This window comes from Salvelinus sp. IW2-2015, unplaced genomic scaffold, assembly GCF_002910315.2.
Source record: "Salvelinus sp. IW2-2015 unplaced genomic scaffold, ASM291031v2 Un_scaffold1602, whole genome shotgun sequence".
In the NCBI taxonomy this organism is placed as follows: domain Eukaryota; kingdom Metazoa; phylum Chordata; class Actinopteri; order Salmoniformes; family Salmonidae; genus Salvelinus; species Salvelinus sp. IW2-2015.
Genome location: NW_019943024.1, coordinates 125,650 through 147,960, shown reverse-complemented (window position 1 = coordinate 147,960; position 22,311 = coordinate 125,650). Strand labels below are relative to the sequence as shown.

General features: G+C 40.7%; 1 protein-coding gene across 2 annotated transcripts; it reads right to left on the bottom strand.

Moving 5' to 3' along the window:
• Positions 1-47: 47 nt before the first annotated feature.
• LOC112071387 (cysteine-rich protein 3) lies at positions 48-18,388 on the bottom strand. Of its 2 annotated transcripts, none has more exons than XM_024138841.2 (7): positions 18,233-18,388; positions 13,907-14,001; positions 8,141-8,198; positions 5,382-5,507; positions 4,007-4,081; positions 3,391-3,485; positions 48-2,186 (listed from the first exon to the last, which is right to left on the bottom strand). In XM_024138841.2, the coding sequence occupies exons 1-7, from the start codon at positions 18,273-18,275 to the stop codon at positions 2,049-2,051; spliced, it is 630 nt and encodes a 209-aa protein (XP_023994609.1). In that variant the 5' UTR covers positions 18,276-18,388; the 3' UTR covers positions 48-2,048. The 2 variants fall into 2 exon arrangements, with proteins under 2 accessions (XP_023994609.1, XP_023994610.1); XM_024138842.2 differs by having other exon boundaries at positions 3,391-3,482; positions 18,233-18,370.
• Between the last annotated feature and the right edge of the window lie 3,923 nt (positions 18,389-22,311).

The window sequence follows — 22,311 nt, the reverse complement described above, 5'->3', positions numbered from 1 at the left end:
GCCCGACGAATTCAGGCTGTTCTGAGGGCAAAATGGGTGTAACTCAATATTAGGAAGGTGTTCTTTAATGTTTAGTACACTCAGTGTGTTTGTTACACATCAAAAACAACCTTCAAACCTTGCACTGATCTTATAAAAAAAGATAAACGAAATACAAGAGAACAAAAGAGGAAGAGAAAGCCTGAAGTGTGAAGCATAATTCAAGTGTTATTCGTCACATACAAATTATAATTTACACTTAATTATAATTTACACTTAACCAATATGACATTATCTTATTTAGAAAAGACTCCTTTTCTGTTTCATATCAATGAGGAACAAGATATTATCTTTGATAATGTATCATAACTCTTTATGCATTATTCTTCACCATAACCATTGGCAAATGCATGCAATCAATCTTTAATATTTAATATGAGCCTATTGTTGAATACACATTTTATACAGTACCAGTCAAAAGTTTGGACACACCTACTCATTCAACTGTTTTTCTTTATTTATACTATTTTCTACATTGTAGAATAATAGTGAAGACATCAAAACTATGAAATAACACATGTAAGGAATCATGTATTAACCACAAAAGTGTTAAAAAAATCTGAATATATTTTATATTTGAGATTCTTCAAAGTAGCCACCCTTTGCCTTGATTACAGCTTTGCACACTCTAGGCATTCTCTCAACCAGCTTCATGAGGTAGTCACCTGAAATGCATTTCAATTAACAGGTGTGCCTTATTAAAAGTTAATTTGAGGAATTTCTTTCCTTCTTAATGTGTTTGAGCCAATAAGTTGTGTTGTGACAAGGTAAGGGTGGTATACAGAAGATAGGCTTATTTGGCAAAAGACCAAGTCTATATTATGTGAAGAACAGCTCAAATAAGCAAAGAGAAACAACAGTCTATCATTACTTTAAGACATGAAGGTCAGTTAATACGGAACATTTCAAGAACCTTGAAAGTTTCTTCAAGTGCAGTCACAAAAACCATCAAGCGCTATGATGAAACTGGCTCTCATGAGGACTGCCACAGGAAAGGAAGACCCAGAGTTACCTCTGCTGCAGAGGATAAGTTCATTAACGTTAACAGCCTCAGACATTTCAGCCCAAATAAATGCTTCACAGAGTTCAAGTAACAGACACATCTCAACAGACTGTAAGAATCAGGCCTTCATGGTCATATTGCTGCAAAGAAACCACTACTAAAAGACACCAATAATAATAAGAGACTTGCTTGGGCCAAGAAACACGAGCAATGGACATTACACCGGTGGAAATCTGTCCTTTGGTTTTATGAGGCCAAATCAGATGCTGCATCAGGTAACCAGGCCTCCACAATCACCCGAGCTCAACCCAATTGAGATGGTTTGGGATGAGTTGGACCGCAGAGTGAAGGAAAAGCAGACAACAACTGCTCAGCATATGTGGGAACTGGTTGAGAGAATGCCAAGAGTGTGAAAAGCTGTCATCAAGGCAAAGGGTGGCTACTTTGAAGAATCGAAAATATGAAATACATTTTGATTTGTTTAACACTTTTTTGGTTACTACATGATTCCATATGTGTTATTTCATAGTTTTGATGTCTTCACTATTATTCTACAATGTAGAAAATGTTAAAAATTAAGATTTTTTTTGAATGAGTAGGTGTGTCCAAACTTCTGACTGGTACTGTATATGCATATATTAAATATATATATATATATATGTGTGTGTGTAAAAACACTTAAAGTGTTCCGGTATAATGCTTTATAACTTTAGGTTGCAAACGTGATTTAAATATTCCTAAACATTATTACGTTAATACATTAGAATAAAATGCAGAATGTTTTTGTAAATGTCCCTTCCATGTGATATAATTTATGTGATCATGAAAACAAATAAAGAAACATGACCTCATGTTGACCTGTGATAGCGTGGTCGGTTCCATCGCAACAACTTCAGTCACTCAATTCAGTAATTTCAATCAATTCAGTCACTGAAACCCCAAACCGAGGACATTTAACCAGAGTTTTCTATTGGCTATTTACATTCATCTCACTTTCAGTGTGTGGCTAGGACTGGCTGGGTATTTCAGTTTGCGCCATGCCTTCTTTCTCGTAGATGTAACAGCCCACGTTGCCGATGTTCACTCCTTTTGGTCCATACAGGATGCCGTAACAAGGGACGTGGCAGTAAGGTATCCCTTCATGCTGCAGCAAGGGAAACATCAGCAATGTCATATTATAGTTTTGAATCTGATTGAGATATTATTATTCAACATCCATTCTTTATCATGAGGCTGTCTCATGACCCTAGACTACAGATGTCAGAATAAGACATACATGAAGGGCATTTAGCTCTTCTTAATTGCCCCTCCCTGAGGGTATGAATACACTTCTATTGGTTTGATTCAGTCTGATTTAATTTACCAACATCAATGCATCTTCAGATTGTGTTATAAATCGATGTTTGCATCCTGAAGATGCAAGAGACTTTAATAATAAAATTAATAAAATCACCTTACTTGCACATTTGATTACAAAAATACTGATGCAAGTCTTAAAAGCACCCATGGCTTCTGTCATCTACAGCAGTGGTTTCCAAACCTTTTCACCAAGCCCCCCTTCTCACAGCTCTGCAGTGGTCACTAGCTGGGACAGCCACAAAGTCACAAAATCTGATTTGAATCCTAATCCTTACTTTAAAGGGATACCACGGGATTTTGGCACGGAGGCCCTTTATCTACCTTCCGGGAGTCAGATGAACATGTGAATACCATTTTTATGTCTCAGCGTGCAATTTAAAGGAAGTTGCTAACTAGCGCTAGGGCAATTGCTAACTAGCATTAGCGAAATGACTGGAAGTCTATGGGTATCTGCTAGCATGCTAGTAGATACCCATAGACTTCCAGTCATTTCAAGGCTAGCATGCTAGTAGATACCCATAGACTTCAAGTCATTGCGCTAACGCTAGTTAGCATTGGCACACAAAATTACCTCTTACTTCCTTCATACTGGACATAGAGACATTAAAATGGTATCCACAAGTTCCTCTGACTCTGGGGAAGTAGATAAAGGGTCTCCTTGTCAAAATCTACTATTCCAAAATCTAGTATTCCTTTAATCTAGTATTCCTAAACTTAACCACACTGCTAACCCTAATGCCTAACCCCAACCTTAAATTAAGACCAAAAAGAAAAAGAAAATCATGAATTTTTGGGATATAGCCAATTTTGACTTTACAGATAGACCATCTAGCAGAAATTAGTCAGTTCTGCCACCAGGCCAAGATTCATGACAAGAAACGTCAACCTACCTTTTAAAGCTAATTTCTTGCAATTGTACACATTTTGCTGACCCCTCAGGTGAACCCCACAGTTTGGGAACCACTACAGTAATAATGTGGATATAATACCTCAGCATGTCCACCAGAGGTCAGTGTCTTCTTACACCTCTCACAGCGCAGGCACGGTCTGTGCCAGTTCCTACCCAGGGACATCACCTTCTCTGCTGCACACACAGACAAACACGTAACTACTACCACCTCATTCAGCTGGCATGTCAGGATCATTAATAAACAGTGCACATGGTTCTGTGTGGCTCAGTTGGTAAAAATGTGGTGATTGCAATGCTAAGGTCTCCCGAGTGGCGCAGCGGTCTAAGGCACTGCATCTCAGTGCTTTAGGTGTCACTACAGACACCCTGGTTCAAATCCAGGCTGTATCACAACCGACCATCATTGAGAGTCCCATAGGGCGGTGCACAATTGGCCCAGCGTCATCCGGGTTTGGCCAGTGTAGGCCGTCATTGTAAATAAGAATTTGTTCTTAACTGACTTGCCTAGTTAAATAAAGGTTAAACAAGGTCGTGGGTTCAATTCCCACCAAAAATATATGCACTCACTGTACTGTATGTTGCTTTGAAAATATAAACATCTGCTAAACTATCAGTACAAGTCCATTGTAGTTGATAACATAGAAAATAAACATAAGAAAGCAAATGTTGAAAATAACAGTCTGACCAAAACATACCGAAATAGACCACTTTCTCACAGCCAGGACAGAGTGAGGTCTCTCCAGCAAATGTCCTGGTTGGAGGGGGAAGAACTGGGAAAAACAACAGTGACTGGAGGTTATTCATAAGTTCACCCCACATAAATTCTAAAATTAACCTCACAGAAACGTGCAGATTGTATTCCTCCAACCAGACAGCAAATATAAGAACAGACACAAACTCAGCATACCAGAGACAAAGTCCAGCTGCTACTGTAAAATAAATGTAATCTCCTACTTTACAGAATATTTCAATGTACACAATTTATCTATTCTAAATTAACCACGCAGTTTGCAGATTGAATACTAACGCATTGTGATACATACTGTAGCAAAAAGTTTTTTTATCAAAAGGCAAAGCTTCAACAGATTATAAATCATTATAATCGTAACAACGAGCAATCAGCAACTCTCCCACCCCTTCCGTCAAAATAATTTGAATCTTCAAAGGAAATGCTAAGCACAAGTTGTGGAGAAGATCTTTTAAAAAGATCTGTTGGTCAATCTTGAATCTTGTAATCAGAGATGGTTCTTTAAAGACATAGTCAGAGATAGACATCTCTTGTGCTGCAAATCACTTCAAAACCATTGGTCCTGATTTAGAGGGTCTATATCTTAGAAATGTATCTTAGATACAAGCCAGCCTTTTATATAACTCAAAGTAATGTGTCAATTTTACTTGGAACATTACGTCCCTTGTCACATGTGAAGTGTCACGAACACAATTTGCTCGTCTGTCGGAAAAGCCTCAAGGCAAAATATTTCAGGAAGTGAGCCAATCAAAGCTGGCCAATGAAAATTCCTCATTCCTCCCCAGTGACAAACAGATAGAGGGTCATTACAAGTGTGTGTGTGTGTGTGTGTGTGTGCACGTGTGTGTGCGTGCATGTGTGTATGTTTGTGTGTGAAACAAGACAGTCGTTACAACCATTTGGTGGTGAGTAACCCTCTCTCTACTCCCTTTATGTTGCTATATTTAACCCTTAATGGTCGTACTTGGAGCACTTGGCAAGGCCAGTTTATTTGAGCAGCCCTGATAAAAAGGACTGGTTCAAATCAAATCAAACTTTATTTGTTACATGTGCCAAATACAACATGTGTAGACCTTACCGTGAAATGCTTACTTACAAGCCCTTATTAACCAACAGTGTGTGTGTGCGCGAGGTTGCGAGAGCTAAGGAGGGTATTTGTTTTTCATCAAGACAATATGCTACTCTAAGCTCCCTTAATTAATAATACTACTACTCCCCCTCCGTCGCTTTAGCCTGGTCCCATATCGGTTTGTGCTGTCTTGCTCAGCTCCAGTGGACATTGTTTAGCATGACAAACAGATCTGGGATCTACTGTCCCTTGCCTTTGGGCTGGTTCCAGGTGACCTGCATGGTGGTCCATGGTGTGGTGGGGGATCCCTCGGGGGGGCAGTCGAAGGTGGGTTGAGGAGTGTCGTAGATGTAGGAGCCTGCCCCTCCGATGTTCACACCTGGAGGAGAGGAGAGGAGAGGAGAGGAGAGGANCTAAATAAAAGAGAATGTATTTTGCACACGCTGCGCCTTGGTCCTCTCTCTCACCCATAGACGATCGTGACAGTCGTCCTGTACCATTACCCCACCACTCTGGATTATCGACCACTGCCTGCCTTGATCTGTTGTTTGCCTGCCCCTGTTGCTGTAATAAACATTGTAACTTCTTCAACACAGACTGCATTTGGGTCTTACCGGAAACCTGATAACTTCACAGTAACAGCACTTACAGTTGACCGGGGCAGCTCTAGCAGGGCAGAAATTTGACAAACTGACTTGTTGGAAAGGTGGCATCCTATGACAATGCCACGTTGAAAGTCACTGAGCTCTTCTGTACGAGCCATTCTACTGCCAATGTTTGTCTATGGAGATTGCATGGCTGTTGGCTCGATTTTACACACCTGTCAGCAACGGGTTTGGCTGATATAGCCGAATACACTAATAGCTGTCCACATCGTTTTGGCCATGTAGTGTATGTATGTGTGTGTGAGGTGGCGAAAGCCAAGGAGGGATTTGTTTTTCATCAAGACAATATGTTAACTCTAAACTCCCTTAATAATACTATTACTACCCCTGTCGCTGTAGCCTTGCCCCAGATCCGTTTGTGTGGTCTGCCTATGGTATTGTTTGGCGTGACAATGGCCATAGGCGATATCAAAACAGCGCAAACAGATCTGGGATCAGGCTACCGTCCCTTACCTTTGGGTTGGTTCCGGGTGACCTGCACGGTGGTCCATGGTGTGGTGGGAGATCCTTCTGAGGGGCTGTCAAAGGCGGGTTGAGGAGTGTCGTAGATGTAGGAGCCTGCCCCTCCAATGTTCACACCTGGAGGAGAGGTTATTAGGCAGCCATAGTATTATGTGGTATTATGAGGTGCTAGAGTTTGAACAAAGTACCAGTGTCTTACAACTAGTCCCATGGAACCATTGGTTACTCTTCTGCTGTACTGAAATTTGGTTGTCAGTGTGTTATATTAAAAAAGGAAATGCTTTAAGCCCCAGTAGAGGTCCTACTGCATAACTCCCACATTAGACGATAGGCAGAATTGCAGAGGAGGGAGAAGCCAAGGGGAAATGCCTGCTGTTTTTCAGTTGGGTTTGAGGTTCCTTTATCCAAACATCCAGAACCAAACCCCGCCCCCATCCAACCCAAACCACCAGAGACACACACATTCCAGACAAATTCCTTGTTTCTGTATGTATGTATGGACTGGGTCAACTCAACTGTAATGTGGGATGATCTCATTCTTTATGGATAATCTATGAAGCTACTCAAAATCATTTTCTTTGATATGAGCGGAAGTTTGTCAGATGTGTAACCCTCTTTACATTTAACTTCCCCAGTCTAATGAACCTCCCCGATTGGCCCCTAACTGCTGGAACCCAGGTCCCATCTAGGAAATGAGATTAGACTTTCTCTTCCAGGTGTTATGGCACCCCCACAACAACAATCATGTGATATGCAGGCATGGTCATATTAGGTTGCTGGTTGCCTCTGTAGTCCGTTTTTCTGACTACAGAGGTATCAAACACACTCAATAAACTGTGGTAGCTTTCAACAGTGTGTAGATATCTATATTTCTTTCAGTTCTTCAATAAGCCCTTGTGTTCATACACTACTACACGATTAAAGCATTACATTGGGGAGTAATCCAATTAAAATCTTAGTAGTGAAATCCTGTCTGTGTCCTGTCCAAATGGCACCCTATTCCATTTATAGTGCACCACATTTAACCAGGGCCCATAGGGCTTTGGGCAAAAGTAGTGCACTATATAGGGAATAGGGTGCCAATTGGGATCTCATATTTACCCAAAATAATACCTATATTTCTGAGTACACCCCCGCTGTAGTCAGACAAAAATGTTATGAGCTTATAAAAATCTCCTTTTGTGGTTCTTTTGACTTTTATAAAAGCGAAGTACCTCAGATTACATCAGAGTTCATTCACGCCTTCATAAATCCAAAGTTGTATGTATTTCTTCCATAATAATTAATCAACTTTTTTAATGGCACATACAAATCCTAGGATTTTGGTGTGGTCCAAATTTTTGTCAAAGATTTAAGCAAATTGAAATTGAAGGAACTTTACGAAATGAGGCCCACCTGGTTAGGAGTAATAATTGAATAGGCTCTGGCCAGGCTGCATTACACCAGGGCAAGAGGTCATTATAGATATATAAATATCTGTCCGGGCCCCACACAGCACACTGAGGAGGTCATGCACTTTGATGCATTGGAAATGCCTTGAATAACCATATCGTGTCTGTGTGATAAAATGGTCTAATGTTTTTAACATTGTTTTCTTAATCATTCAACTACTTTTATGGCTGTTTGTGTGAGTGGGGAAAGGAGTGCATTTGTGATACTGTATGAAGTGTGGTGGTGTTTAAGTGCGTGCGCACGCGCGTGTGCGTGTGCGTGTGTGTGTGTCTGTGTAACGGGTATAGGGTTATTTATTTTTATTCAGCAGCACTGTATATCCAAGACAATTTCCCCCTCGGGACAACAAAGTTTATCCTATCCTATATGTATGCTATAGCCATTCTTCCTCGTCATATATTTGTGATGAGGCTTTTTAACAGTAATCTCTTACCTTTGGGTCCAAAGAGAGTTCCGTAGCATGGTTTGTGACAGTAGGGCAGTCCATCATGCTGAAAGACAGAGAATGTCTAAAATTAATAAATAATCTATTATCATAAGAAATAGCTGAATATGGTTCATTAATAAAAACAAATATACAATTTAAGTTCAACTTCAGCTGTTACTATTTACTGAAACAGTTCTACTTATTACAGAAATAAACTGTTTACTGAAGTTGAAACTACTGAAACGGTTCACAATTCACTGAAACGGAACTTTACAGCCAGTCAGCGTCACTGTAAAGCATTGGGTTTAAACCAATCAGACAGAGGTTATATTTCAGGAATGTGATCGCTGACCGGTCACTGGAATTGTCACAAATCGCATCCTATTCTGTTTATAGTGCACTGCATTTGACCTGGGCCCATAGGGCAGCAATTGTCTTTCAAATATATACAAATGCCTTCTCCTCCTGACCCCTTCAAGTTAATCATGGAGGAGCTCTCTCTGTCAGTCCTAAAATGGACTGGACTGAGCAGAGCAGAGATCCTTCCAACTCAAATTCCTGTCAAACACCTCCCCAATTCAGACTTTCATTTGAACAAACTGCTTCCATATGCTTTAGCTAGCTCCCTCACATTTCAGGGCATTAACTGGGAATAAAGCAATATTTAGACAACTAACACCCTTCTGAGAGGAGAATAGGAGAGATTTAGGATGCTGTGACCTCACCAGGCTCTTCAAGCTCTTCAGTCTAAATGACTGCTTATGAAACCAACCATAGAGGGACCCCCATGGGGTCAAAAGTAGTGCACTATTTAGTGAATAGGGTGCCTTTTATGACTCAACCTTAGAAACACGCAATGAATGTGACACACCTCTTTTCGGACCAACACTGGGTTATTGTGTGTGACACAGCTCAAACAGTACCTATATGAATAAATGCACACACACTGTCGGACACAGCTCAAACAGTACCTATATGAATAAATGCACACACACTGTCGGACACAGCTCACTCTGAACACACAGGAATGATCTGTGTGTGTGTTTATGTGCGTGCGTGCGAGATATGTGTGTGTGAGATATGTGTGTCCTCAAGCAGAATAATATTTAATTACTTGACAAACTCCCTTACGCCACAAGAACAACAAAGTAAGACAAACCAAAGCTCCAAAGAAGATTCTCCAAAAACACTGAAGTCACTCTCTAATGAAATACCCTTTTGCTGCGTCAATAGCTTCAGATCATCCCAGTATAACATAAGGTTATTACATTGTCAGAAACAATGGTAACACCGTGTAGGTACATATTAAGAAATGGCATTTAGTGTGGAATTGTTTGCGGTTCAATTGCATTGATGTGGATACAGGGCTCTAAACTGCGACCTATTTGGTCGCATACGCAACAAAATATTTTGCTGTGTGACAAAAAAAATATATACAGTATATATATATATTTGTACATGTATTTTTTCATAATAATTGTTGTAATGATAAGGCCTTGCTGTACCATTGTTTCCCGAGCTAGGTTTGTTAGTGTCCTGCTTGCACCATTAATACAACGAAAACTGACCGTAGCGTGAAATTTAGAAAGCAAAGAAAAGCTAAGTATTCCTAAATACGCACATGATTTTCATAGTGAATCACTGAATGTGTCACATATACGCACTGATAACTTCAAAGTTAAATCATCACTTCCTGCATAGCTATTTCAGGCTCTCTATATATGGACACTGAGGTCTGGAACATGGTGTCTAGGACAGCCTGTGACTCAGGTTGTCCCATGTCTGATCATTTGAAATCATGTTTTTTCTGGAGAGTGAATGTGCGTCCCAAATGGGATTCAACCTCTGATACCACAAGTATCCGTTACAGACCTGACAGTCTGTTGTGATGTCACACTTTGGCCTGTTCATTGTCACACTGTCACTGAGGGTGTGATGTCATGGAGCAGGCGTTTTTCAATGTGATGAATGTGTTAGCATTGTAGGCTACTGTCTAGGAACTAAGGACATGCCTCTCTGACAAGGTCATTATAAATGTATACTTAGTCTTTTAACATCTACTTAACTTTAAAGATGCCAACATCAGGTACCCATGTCTTTTGGTATGTCTGTATTTTCAATCATCCCAACAGCCAGAAGTACTGAGAGTTCCCGAATGAGAAACCCTTTCAGGAATGCAAATGCCATTCTCCCCTCTCTGTCCCTCCCTGATGAAAAAATGTATTTGACCCCTGAGAGAGAGAATGGGAGAATTTGTTATACTTTAAAATGACTAAAATCAAATGGAAACTGTGTATAAATGACAATGGACCTACATTCATACAGTTTCTTGACTGTGTCCAGCTCGCTAATAATCACAAAACGAAAGCTGGACAGTAAGGGAGCATAGAAAAAGATTTGACGGTGGGGACCTTTTGGCTGACCGACACCCCTGAGGTAGACAGTATATGGGCTGGTGACAGTGAACTAGCAGTGCTTGTACATTATTCCATGTATACTGTTAGGTTGTATATTTCATACTGTACAGAAGGACCTGTGTAAGAACAATTACCTCTCAAAAGTCAAGCATGTGAACCCTTCCATCCACAAGTAACCCTTAAAGGTGCACTATGCAGAAATCGAATGTTAGTTTATGTGACAAAACAAGCAAGTATCATTGTACCATCTAAACCGCTGTGATTTCTTTTTCTTCATTACCAAAAATATTGTATTTTCAGCAGTTTGAAGCTGGTGCATAAAACCGAAAGTAAAAGACGCAAAAATTAATCTTAAGAAGAGGAAGCATAGAAAGGGCGCACATAGAACAGATATACCGCTTCTTAGACTTGCTTCTTAGACTTGTTTAAATGAGAATGACAGATCTATAACTCATATTTCTATGTGAGTTGGGTCAGTTCGCCCAAAAGGTTACATATTGCAATTTTAAAATACAACTAGTCTTCAGATGAAAGGACAATGACAGCATGGAGGTTAAGACTACTAGACTCTAGAGAATACAACCACAGCATGCCATGAATTCTACTCCCTGTGAACTCCATCAGCAAGTATTTTTTATATGAAAATGCTGGGGGAAAAATTCTAGCAAAAGTCTGCTTTTCAGAAAGACATACGAGACCATCAGAACATACATTTTTTAAATGAATTGTTCCCTGGCCCACTGAACCAACTGTCTGTTCCCTGGCCCACTGAACCAACTGTCTGTTCCCTGGCCACTGAACCAACTCCCCCATAGTCTCCAAACTAATGTACACTAAAACACCGAAACAAGGCTTGATTTTGTCACTTACTGGTCTGAGATGACCTGAATGAGTAGCCTCAGCCACAGGAGGCTGCTGAGGGGAGGATGGCTCATAATAATGGAGTGAATTGAATGGTATCAAACACATGATAGCCATATGTTTGATGTGTCCGATACCATTCCATTAATTCCATTCCAGCCATTACTATGAGCCTGTCCTCCCCAAATAAGGTGCCACCAGCCACATGTGGCCTCAGTAGCCCTAGTATCAATCAACTCAAAGACTTGTTTGGGCCAGGACGATGACTTACCCCTGGGTTAGGGTATCAAACAGGATCAAACAGGCTTCCAAAACAAATTTCGCCCTTTGACATTTATCCTACTCTGTGAGACTTGGAGAACACTAGTCAGGAGACCAATCATACCTGACCAGACTATTGGGCCTCTAACTATAATTATTTTAAACCCAGTTACCTGGAGTCTGTGATAAGTGAAACATTTAATTTAGAGTGCACATTTAGATTAATGTGTTATATAGCCTTTCCAGACACTGGCTAGAATAGTTCTGATCCCCTTCTGTAATTTTTGACAGCTACAGATAGAGGCCGAGTCGGGACTCAAACCCCCCTGCCAGAGGGCATATGTGGTCCCCCACTGGCTCGACACTTCCTAGTTTTTATCCATTGTTTATTGATTGTTTTATTTATTGTCTTTTACTATTTCTAGTACAATAAACCCTCACTGGGGATCCATGCACCAAACTGAGTCTTCATTGTCCAGGCCCACCTGTGCTGCCTTCATTTTCAGATTCTTTTCAAACTCTGTTATCCTTCTTTTGATATGTATATTTCTGGGATTTGCTTATTATTGTTCTGACTGAGTCATCCTTGAACAGTTGCTGTTACTATGACTGTACAGTAAAGCTCCTTTCTTACATTTAACAGGATATGCTGTGCATGACTAGGCAGAAATGTGGGGTCCTGAGAGATCATACAAAAGGATTACACTGTTAATACTACACTAGCAATAACATAACCCTACACTTTCTAGGTACTAATGGAATTACTTTGTTTCAAACATCTGGGACATATTCACAAAGATTCTCAGAGTAGGAGTGCTGATGTAGCCTCGGTTTTGATTTTAGATCTTAATGAATGAAGATTACATGGACAGTGGGATCCTGATCCTAGATCAGCACTCCTACTCTAAGACGCTTTATGAATACTGGCCCTGACTCTTACTAAAGTCGTAATACTTGCATTCCCCAACCCTTCGTTATTTCCATCCATCATCCTCAGTGTCATATTTGTCTTGAGGAGGAAGCACCCTGATGAAACGAGAGACAAGTTCTCTTGACAGAGTTCCATTAAACATTCACTGGAATTAGAGACGTCCCCTGAGCTGACATTCCATTCCACTACTAGGCTGGCTAACTGCCATGCTCAGGGGAGGACACAGTGTGTTTGTGTGTGTGTGTGTTTGTGTGTGTCTATGTGTGTGTGTGTGTGTGTCCCATGTCTGTGAGATGGGGGTGCAGTCAGATATACAAGCCCTAGATTCTGAACTTGAACGATTCAGCTCAGTGAGCTAGAAAATTCCCTAAGTCTTTTGAGCAGGACAATGAAAGGTGGCATGACACTGCTTGCGTTCTAAATGGCACCATATTCCCTATGTAGTGTCCTATATACACTAAGTTATTGTAAAAACAACAGGATTTTTTTTGACAGTGTAGGGAATAGGGTACCATTTGGGACGCAGACACAGTAGAAAGGATCTGGGTCACGATGCCTGGTGAAGGATCGGAGTGGACAAAGGATGAGTGTCAGATTATTCTAAAGCCACGCTTTGGTTCACAGACCAGCTACAATCAAAGGGACCCACAAAAACATAGCCGCTCAACAGTTTCATTCTTGAAATGATTGGAATTTCTAGGCCACTGAATTTCACAGCCACTGTTATCTGACTTCTAATGTAGATGCGCCACAGCAACTTTTAATTTGAGTTTATATATGGGCCAAAAAGCAACTCACTTAACTGACAACACCCCTTAGTTGTGAAACAGTTTATGCTCAAATAGCTTTACATTGTATGGGGGTTAGTGGGCTGCCCTACTCCCTCCGTCCCCATGCAACCCCTTCCCTCTCTCCCATTCTCTTGAGTAGGATAGCACATCCCTTCGCTGTATCTCTCTCTGTCTCGTCCCCTACCTCCCTCCCTCCCTTTATTATTGGGTAAGATAGCACACCCCTCTCTCTGTCTCTCTCTCTCGCTCTCTCGTCCCGAGTGGCGCAGTGGTCTAAGGCTGTATCACAACCGGCCGTGATCGGGAGTCCCATAGGGCGGCGCACAATTGGCCCAGCATCGTCCGGGTTAGGGGAGGGTTTGGCCGGGGTAGGCCATCATTGTAAATAAGAATTTGTTCTTAACTGACTTGCCTGGTTAAATAAAGTATAAATAAATAACAAAATCTCCCTCCCTTCTCTCTCTGTGGATAGGATATTTGATTTGATTACGGTCACAGGGCTTCCCTTTACCTCAGCGTGGTTGCCAGCCGACAGGGTTTTGTTACAGCGTTTGCATTTCAGGCAGAACCGGTGCCAGTTCTTCCCCAGCGAGCTCACTTTCTCAGCTGCAGGACAGAAAGAGAGAGAAAATGACAACACAGTATAAACAATGGAGTAGGCCTTGTTGTTTCCAGTAATTAACATATTTTGAGGCGTGCCTTGTAATATGCTATATTTGTTGCACTCGTGAGTGAGAATGCTGTACCAATATTACTCTGATGTGGTTATAGTGCCAATCAATTGAAAATGTATAGAGGACAGATTGGAGTGGCAGCAAGTCGTAAAGGTGCTATGCCTAGAATTTCCTCTGTGCATGTTAGGTGAATTGCAACAGCACTAAGCTGCATTCAAAATCAATCTCCCTCTACCCCGGATCTCATTTCCCCGTAACATGGCGGAGACCCGTGATTGACTCGAGCTTGAGCCTTTCAAAGCAATTTAGATGGTACAATGATTCCCTACACTACTAAGTGCTCGTTTTCTCACACAAACTGAAATTAAGCAAATGGTGTAGAATTTTTAAAACCAAGAAATGACAGAGCAATTTCTACAATGGCCATTTGACCCAATGTCCACCACTAGATAACACAGCTACAAAGTCAAAACAGCTTTCCCATTTTTACAACAGATGCCGCTCCGGCAGGAGAAATAATTACATAAATTACAGCCTTGCAGACCTTTGGCATTCTAGTTGTCAATTTGTTGAGGTAATCTGAAGAGATTTCACCCGATGCTTCCTGAAGCACCTCCCACAAGTTGGATTGGCTTGATGGGCACTTCTTACTGTCAGAATGGTGGGTGTAGCTGGTGTATGCAGTCAGGCGCAGGAGAGCAGAGAATTGGGAGCAACGTAACTTTACTCAGAATAATGAATGGTGCAAGGTAAAACAATACACTTGCCCAAACACAAATACACGAACATCAACTTTTACGCACGGGCAAGAAACAGCACCCGTCGAAATAACCAGTCACCAACATTACCGAAAATGACATAAAACAATCCCGCACAACACCATGGGGGAAACAGAGGGTTAAATACATGAACAATAATTAGGGGAATGAAAAACAGGTGTGTAGAAACAAAGACAAAACAAATGGAAAATGAAAAGTGGATCGGCAATGGCTAGTAGACCGGCGACGCCGACCGCCGAGCGATGCCCGAACAAGGAGAGGAACCGACTTCGGCTGAAGTCGTGACACTTACGTACCATACGGTCAAGCTAATCCCACAACGGCTCAATAGGGTTGAGATCCGGTGACTGTGCTGGCCACTCCATTATAGACAGAATACCAGTTGACTGCTTCTTCCCTAAATAGTTATTCCATAGTTTGGAGCTGTGCTTTGGGTCATTGTCCTGTTGTAAAAGGAAATTGGCTCCAATTAAGAGCCGTCCACAGGGTATGGCATGGCGTTGCAAAATATAGTGATAGCCTTCCTTCTTCAAGATCCCTTTAACCTGTACAAATCTCCCACTTGACTACCACCAAAGCACCCCCAGACCACATTGCCTCCACCATGCTTGACAGATGGCATCAAGCATCTTTCATTTGTTCTGGGTCTCACGAATGTTCTTTGTGATCCGAACACCTCAAACTTAGATTTGTCTGTCCATAACATTTTTGTCCAATCTTCCACTGTCCAGTGTTCTTTTGCCCATCTTAATCTTTAATTTTTATTGGCCAGTCTGAGATATGGCTTTTTCTTTGCAACTCTGCCTAGAAGTCCAGCATCCCGGAGTCGCCTCTTCACTGTTGACGTTGAGACTGGTGATTTGCGGGTACTATTTAATTAAGCTGCCAGTTGAGGACTTATGAGGCGTCTGTTTCTCAAACTAGACACTCTAATGTACTTGTCCTCTTGCTCAGTTGTGCACCGGGGCCTCCCACTCCTCCTTCTTTTCTGGTTCGAGCCAGTTTGCTCTGTTCTGTGAAGGGAGCAGTACACAGCATTGTACGAGATCTTCAGTTTCTTGGCAGTTTCTTTAATCAACACAACAGTTTTCAGCTGTGCTAGCATAATTGCAAAAGGGTATTCTAATGATCAATTAACCTTTTAAAATTATAAACTTGGATTAGCTAACACAACGTGCCATTGGAACACAGGAGTGATGGTTGCTGATAATGGGCCTCTGTACGGCTATGTAGATATTACATTAAAAAATCTGCTGTTTTCAGCTACAATAGTCATTTACAACATTAACAATGTCTACATTGTATTTCTGATCAATTTTATGTTATTTTAATGGACCAAAAAAGGACATTTCTAAGAGACCCCAAACTTTTGAACGGTAGTGTATATTATGGAAATGTTCAGAAATTACAATGCAAACATTTTTACTAAATCTTATGTGTAGCACCTTTAAACCTTAAATGGTTGAACATTTTACCATGTCCATTCGGTGTGTTTTGCCCTGTAGTCGCTGCCAGTTTGGAAGGCTTTGTTAAGGCCTCTACCTAGCAGCCAACCTGCTTGTACTAATCCCCTATAATTACAAAAAATACTATGAAATACAAACCCCTCCCTTCATTCATTCATTCATTTATTTATTAATTCATTAATTCATATATTTATTCCGATTATGGTAGCATCTACTTTTTTTTTACAGTATAATACAGTCAGTTGTACAGTATTGTACTGTCATTACACAGTACTTGCGTTGATACCGTATTTATATTACAGTAGGTGTACTGTAATATGAAATACAGAATTTTACTTGCCACCAAGCTGCATGTAAACTACTGTCAAAATCACAGTAACCCCTTAACTTTTGACCGGTAGTGTACACTGTATTCGAACACCTACTCATTCAGTAACCTACTCAGGGTTACTCTATATTTTTACTATTTTCTACATGAGAGACAGTTTCATCATAGCGCTTGATGGTTTTTGGTTTTTGGTTTTCAACTGCACACTTGAAGAAACTTTCAGTTTCCGTATTGACTGACCTTCATGTCTTAAAGTAATAATGGACTGTCAATTCTATTTGCTTATTTGAGCTGTTCTTGCCATAATATGGACTTGGACTTGACTTTTACCAAATTGGGCTATCTTCTGTATATCAACACAACTGATTGGCTCAAACACATTAAGAAGGAAAGAAATTCCCCAAATTAACTTTTATGACGGCACACCTGTTAATTGAAATGTATTCCAGGTGACTACCTCATGAAGCTGGTTGAGAGAATGCCAAGAGTGTGCAAAGCTGTCATCAAGGCGAAGGGTGGCTATTTGAAGAATCTCAAATATAACACTTTTTTGGTTACTACATGATTCCATATGTGTTATTTCATAGTTGTGATGTCTTCACTATTGTTCTACAATGTAGAAAATAGTAAAAATAAAGAAAAACCCTTGAATGAGTAGGTGTTCTAAAACGTTTGACATGGTAGTGTATATCTCTGTTTGGTACATTATACAAAGGGTTTCCTTTATGTTGTTTCACAGGGTAGGCTATAACCAACACAGACTTTGTACTCTACCCTCTCCCTGAAATGTTATTGGACCTTTCGACCCCTCTCCCTCTGCCTATAACGGGTTACCACACTTCAGCATAAATAAGGGTTCAACTTGCAGACAATAAATCAATAGACAAAAGTGTATTTCAGCTCAGAGACAAGTGGGGGAATAACCAAGAGCTGCAGCCTGTAGCCTCCTTCCAGTGGTTTAACTTATATAACCCGTGTAACCTTGCCTATACGTTAAAGTAAATAAACATGTAAAGTATTAACTCATCCTCGTTGAATGTCTTGGAATAATCAGTCAACATTCCAGAGACATCTGGTTAAGAATGTATGCACATGATGAAAATAGTCCCAGCGGCAGAGAAGCTGCAAAACCTTTAGCCTGGTTTTGAAAAGGTAACTTTAATTCTATTTTTCTATTGTCTTTTGATAATACATTATCTTATGATAACAAAGTCTTCACGTTTAGCCTATTCTGACAGTTCTGCAACCCAAAGTCATCAGTCGGGACAACTTGGCATTCATGCCTCGGCAGCCCCAACACTCTCCGGGTCGCCCCAATGCCAAACAGTTCACATAACATATCTCCGCTTCACAAAGGCATTTGCAAGACATACAGGGTTTGGATTCAGTTATATTCTATTATGTTCACATCTGCACAAATTATCCCTACAATAACCATTTGAATGTTTTATTTCAGTAAATTTTCATTTCGTTTTCGTTAATCATTACCATCACTCTTAAAAATATGCAATCCAAATTCTCTGATCATCTTCAATATTCAGATTATTTTTCATTGGCACGGGCTATAAATTTACAAAAATTATTCCTTACCAAAAAACACATCTTTTGTGCATCTGGGGCACCTCGATGTCATTCTTCAAAAAAGCTTTGTCCAGCTGACGATCTACTCCCACTCCAAAGACCTTAAAATTATATCTGTAAGTCTGGCAGAATGATGCTGTACCTTCAACTGTGTTCAATTTCAAGTAAAGGGACTTCGGGGCCCCGCCTCCAAATGGGAGGTGTGGAGTAGGGGGAAGTTGACCCTAGATGCTGATCTTGGGCCAGTTTTGAATTTTCCCCACTGATTGTTAATGTTATGATTCCGGGAAGGAAGCTGATCCGAGATCTGTTAGGCCTTCATAGGGGAAATTTCACCCCAGAGCAATGGGAGGTGTAGCCTACCGTGCCATCCTATTGAATGAACACACCCACTCTATTAAGAACAGGACATAGGAAACCTGTGGTACCCTGACATGAACCTGGGCCGCGGCAGCACTCACCAGAGCTGTTGTGTCCAAGTATTTTGTAGGTCTACGTGAGAAACATGTTTCCACCAGGGAAAATGTAAAGGCATACCCTAACATCAACAATCAGAAACCCAGAATAAGCTACATGTGTCAGTGAAACAAAAACATTTTACTGTATCCACTTTGCCCAGTGTAAAGAGGACCTACCCTCATCAACAGCTCTCGCAAACAAACTCAAACCAAGATGATACTACTGTCAGGCCAATCTTCCTCCAAGTAGCCTACACTCCGAACTGTGTATGTGGCTCTCTGTCCCCACTCAGTGGACAAAGCTATCCCCACACCACACAGGCTGCGTGGGATTGATACGATCATAGACTTCGTAAATAAATTATAGGAGCATCAAATCGTGTTTATAAGGGTAGCTTAACGTTGGTATAGAATAATATGCCTATGGAATTTCATTGGGTATATAATTTATTAGTTGAAATTACTATTCATCTGACAGACTGTGGTTTTACGTTATCCTCTCATTAACAAATATCTAGGCATATTGATATAAAAAATATAAAAAATTATATCAAAGTGTCTGCATTTTTTTGGACACAGAATTCATTCATGCAGGTCATTGTAATGAAACAATATCACAGTCTCCAAGTCCAAGTCTACAACATAGCCAATCAAAAGTATTGGGAATAAGCGCCAAGGAACATGTGGGCAGATATTTCCTGAATCCTGAGTGGTTCGACCATTTCCCAAGGAAGCGTCACATCTATCTGTGGTAGCGGTGTTCGCTGTGCAGACAAGGCAGAAGATGCAATGTATTTGTTTGTTGTATAACGCATGTGAGTAGCACGGTTGTGTATCTCTGTTTTAACCAATAGGCCTCAGTAACCAGCTGTAGGACTATTCGTGCCTTAGTCAGACTCGCACATAGAGGCATTGATACAGTGTAAACAATGTCAAACGAGTAGACTAAACTTCTGAAATCGGTTCATTTCCAATACAACTTCATGCACTGCACACACGAACACATAGATGTGGGCTTTTTATTCCCTGTTTCTCAAAATTCATAGGGCACTCGCACATCTGAGCCTTCCCTTTTTGCAGGTGCATGGCAACAGTTGAACAAGATGAGAAAAAATAAGAAACCCGCACTCTGCTCTTGCTACTATCACTACTCTTTAATACGCTTTATGCATCTGCCTCAAGGCCTTGGTCAGAGCTCTTTTTCTCATCTTATTCCAAATGTCTGAAATACGATCAGTCATTAACGGGGTCCAAGCTTTGCCACAATATGTAGTCTGTTTCCTCCTAACGTGGTCCTCACTCACTATTCCCCATCCCACCTCTGGCACAAAATTAGTTGGATGTTTCACTAGACTATTTAAAGGCACAGTCTGTTAGATGTCTACTAATTTCAAGTAATGCATGAAATATACAGTCGAAGTCGGAAGTTAACATACACTTTAGCCAAATACATTTAAACTCAGTGTTTCACAATTCCTGACATTTAATCTAAAAAATTCCCTGTCTTAGGTCAGTTAAGAGCACCACTTTATTTTAAGAATGTGAAATGTCAGAATAATAGTAGAGAGAATTATTTATTTCAGCTTTTATTTCTTGCATCACATTCCCAGTGGGTCAGAAGTTTACATACACCCAATTTGTATTTGGTAGCATTGCCTTTAAATTGTTTAACTTGGGTCAAAAGTTTTGGGTAGCCTTCCACAAGCTTCCCACAATAAGTTGGGTGAATTTTGTCCTATTCCTCCTGACAGAGCTGGTGTAACTGAGTCAGGTTTGTAGGCCTCCTTGCTCGCACACGCTTTTTCAGTTCTGCCCACAAATTTTCTATAGGATTGAGGTCAGGGCTTTGTGATGGCCACTCCAATGCCTTGACTTTGTTGTCCTTAAGCCATTTTGCCACAACTTTGGAAGTATGCTTGGGGTCATTGTCCATTTGGAAGACCCATTTGCGACCAAGCTTTAACTTCCTGACTGATGTCTTGAGATGTTGCTTCAATATATCCACATAATTTTCCTCCTTCATGATGCCATCTATTTTGTGAAGTGCACCAGTCCCTCCTGCAGCAAAGCACCCCACAACATGATGCTGCCACGCCCGTGCTTCACGGCTGGGATGGTGTTCTTCGGCTTGCAAGCCTCCCCCTTTTTCCTCCAAACATACCGATGTTCATTATGGCCAAACAGTTCTATTTTTGTTTCATCAAACCAGAGGACATTTCTTCAAAAGTACAATCTTTGACCCCATGTGCAGTTGCAAACCGTAGTCTGGCTTTTTTATGGCGGTTTTGGAGCAGTGGCTTCTTCCTTGCTGAGCGGCCTTTCAGGTTATGTTGATTCAGGACTAGTTTTACTGTGGATATAGATACTTTTGTACATGTTTCCTCCAGAATCTTCACAAGGTCCTTTGCTGTTGTTCTGGGATTGATTTGCACTTTTCGCACCAAAGTACGTTCATCTCATGGAGACAGAACGCGTCTCCTTCCTGAGCGGCATGACGGCTGCGTGGTCCCATGGTGTTTATACTTGCGTACTATTATTTGTATAGATGAACGTGGTACCTTCAGGCGTTTGGAAATTGCTCCCAAGTATGAACCAGACTTGTGGAGGTCTACAAGGTCTACGGATTTCATTTGATTTTCCCATGATGTCAAGCAAAGAGGCACTGAGTTTGAAGGTAGGCCTTGAAATACATCCACAGGTACACCTCCAATTGACTCAAATGATGTCAATTAGCCTATCAGAAGCTTCTAAAGCCATGACACCATTTTCTGGAATTTTCCAAGCTGTTTAAAGGCACAGTCAACTTAGCGTATGTAAACTTCTGACCCACTGGAATTGTGATACAGTGAATTATGAGTGAAATAATCTGTCTGTTAACAATTGTTAGAGAAATTACTTGTGTCATGCACAAACTAGATGTCCTAACCGACTTGCCAAAACTGTAGTTCGTTAACAAGAAATTTGTGGAGTGGTTGAAAAAATAGTTTTAATGACACCAACCTAAGTGTGTGTAAACTTCCGACTTCAACTGTATATAGGCCTACCACCTGAAAAATATGACAAAACCTAAATACAACTGACATACATATAAATGACTTAAATAGCCATAACCTTATAACCAGGTCATATAAATAGTCTACACCATTGTTTATGTTGTCATAGGAGACTGTAAAAAATGATGCATCAACTTAATTTAAGAAATAGGCTACACGTATCCTGTAACTTCAAAACATGTTGGAGAGAAAAGTAGGGAATGTAATGTTGCTCTCATGGAATCAGAATGGTCCTCTATTTGTTGTTTGTGAGGAACAGATGTATGGGCCTATAAAATGGCTGAAACATCTAATGTCTCTCACTTACTCTTCACCAGGGTCGCTCCAGTCTTGGTACTGATGGCCAAACAGAGCTCAACCTTTGCTGTGTTGCTGAGATCTGTGCATACTGGGTTCTCTCTCTTGGCTCTCACATCTACTCCTTCTATCAACTGCACATATTCTCTAATAGTACATTAACCGACCTGTCTTAAGACAGTCTCTTTGGTAAAAAAGTCTATCAGTTGGGTCATTGTTGAAAAATGTTCACACTAAATTTGCAAACGTCTGTTTGCCACTAAGTGGGGCTGTGGCTCTG

Coding starts and splice junctions, on each gene's coding strand:
- LOC112071387 (XM_024138841.2), bottom strand. CDS start 18,275: ATGACATCGAGGTGCCCCAGATGCACAAAAGATGTGTTTTTTG. Junction 14,002..18,232: donor CACAAAAGATGTGTTTTTTG/GTAAGGAATAAT, acceptor TCTGTCCTGCAG/CTGAGAAAGTGAGCTCGCTG. Junction 2,187..3,390: donor CCTCTGGTGGACATGCTGAG/GTATTATATCCA, acceptor CCCTTGCTGCAG/CATGAAGGGATACCTTACTG.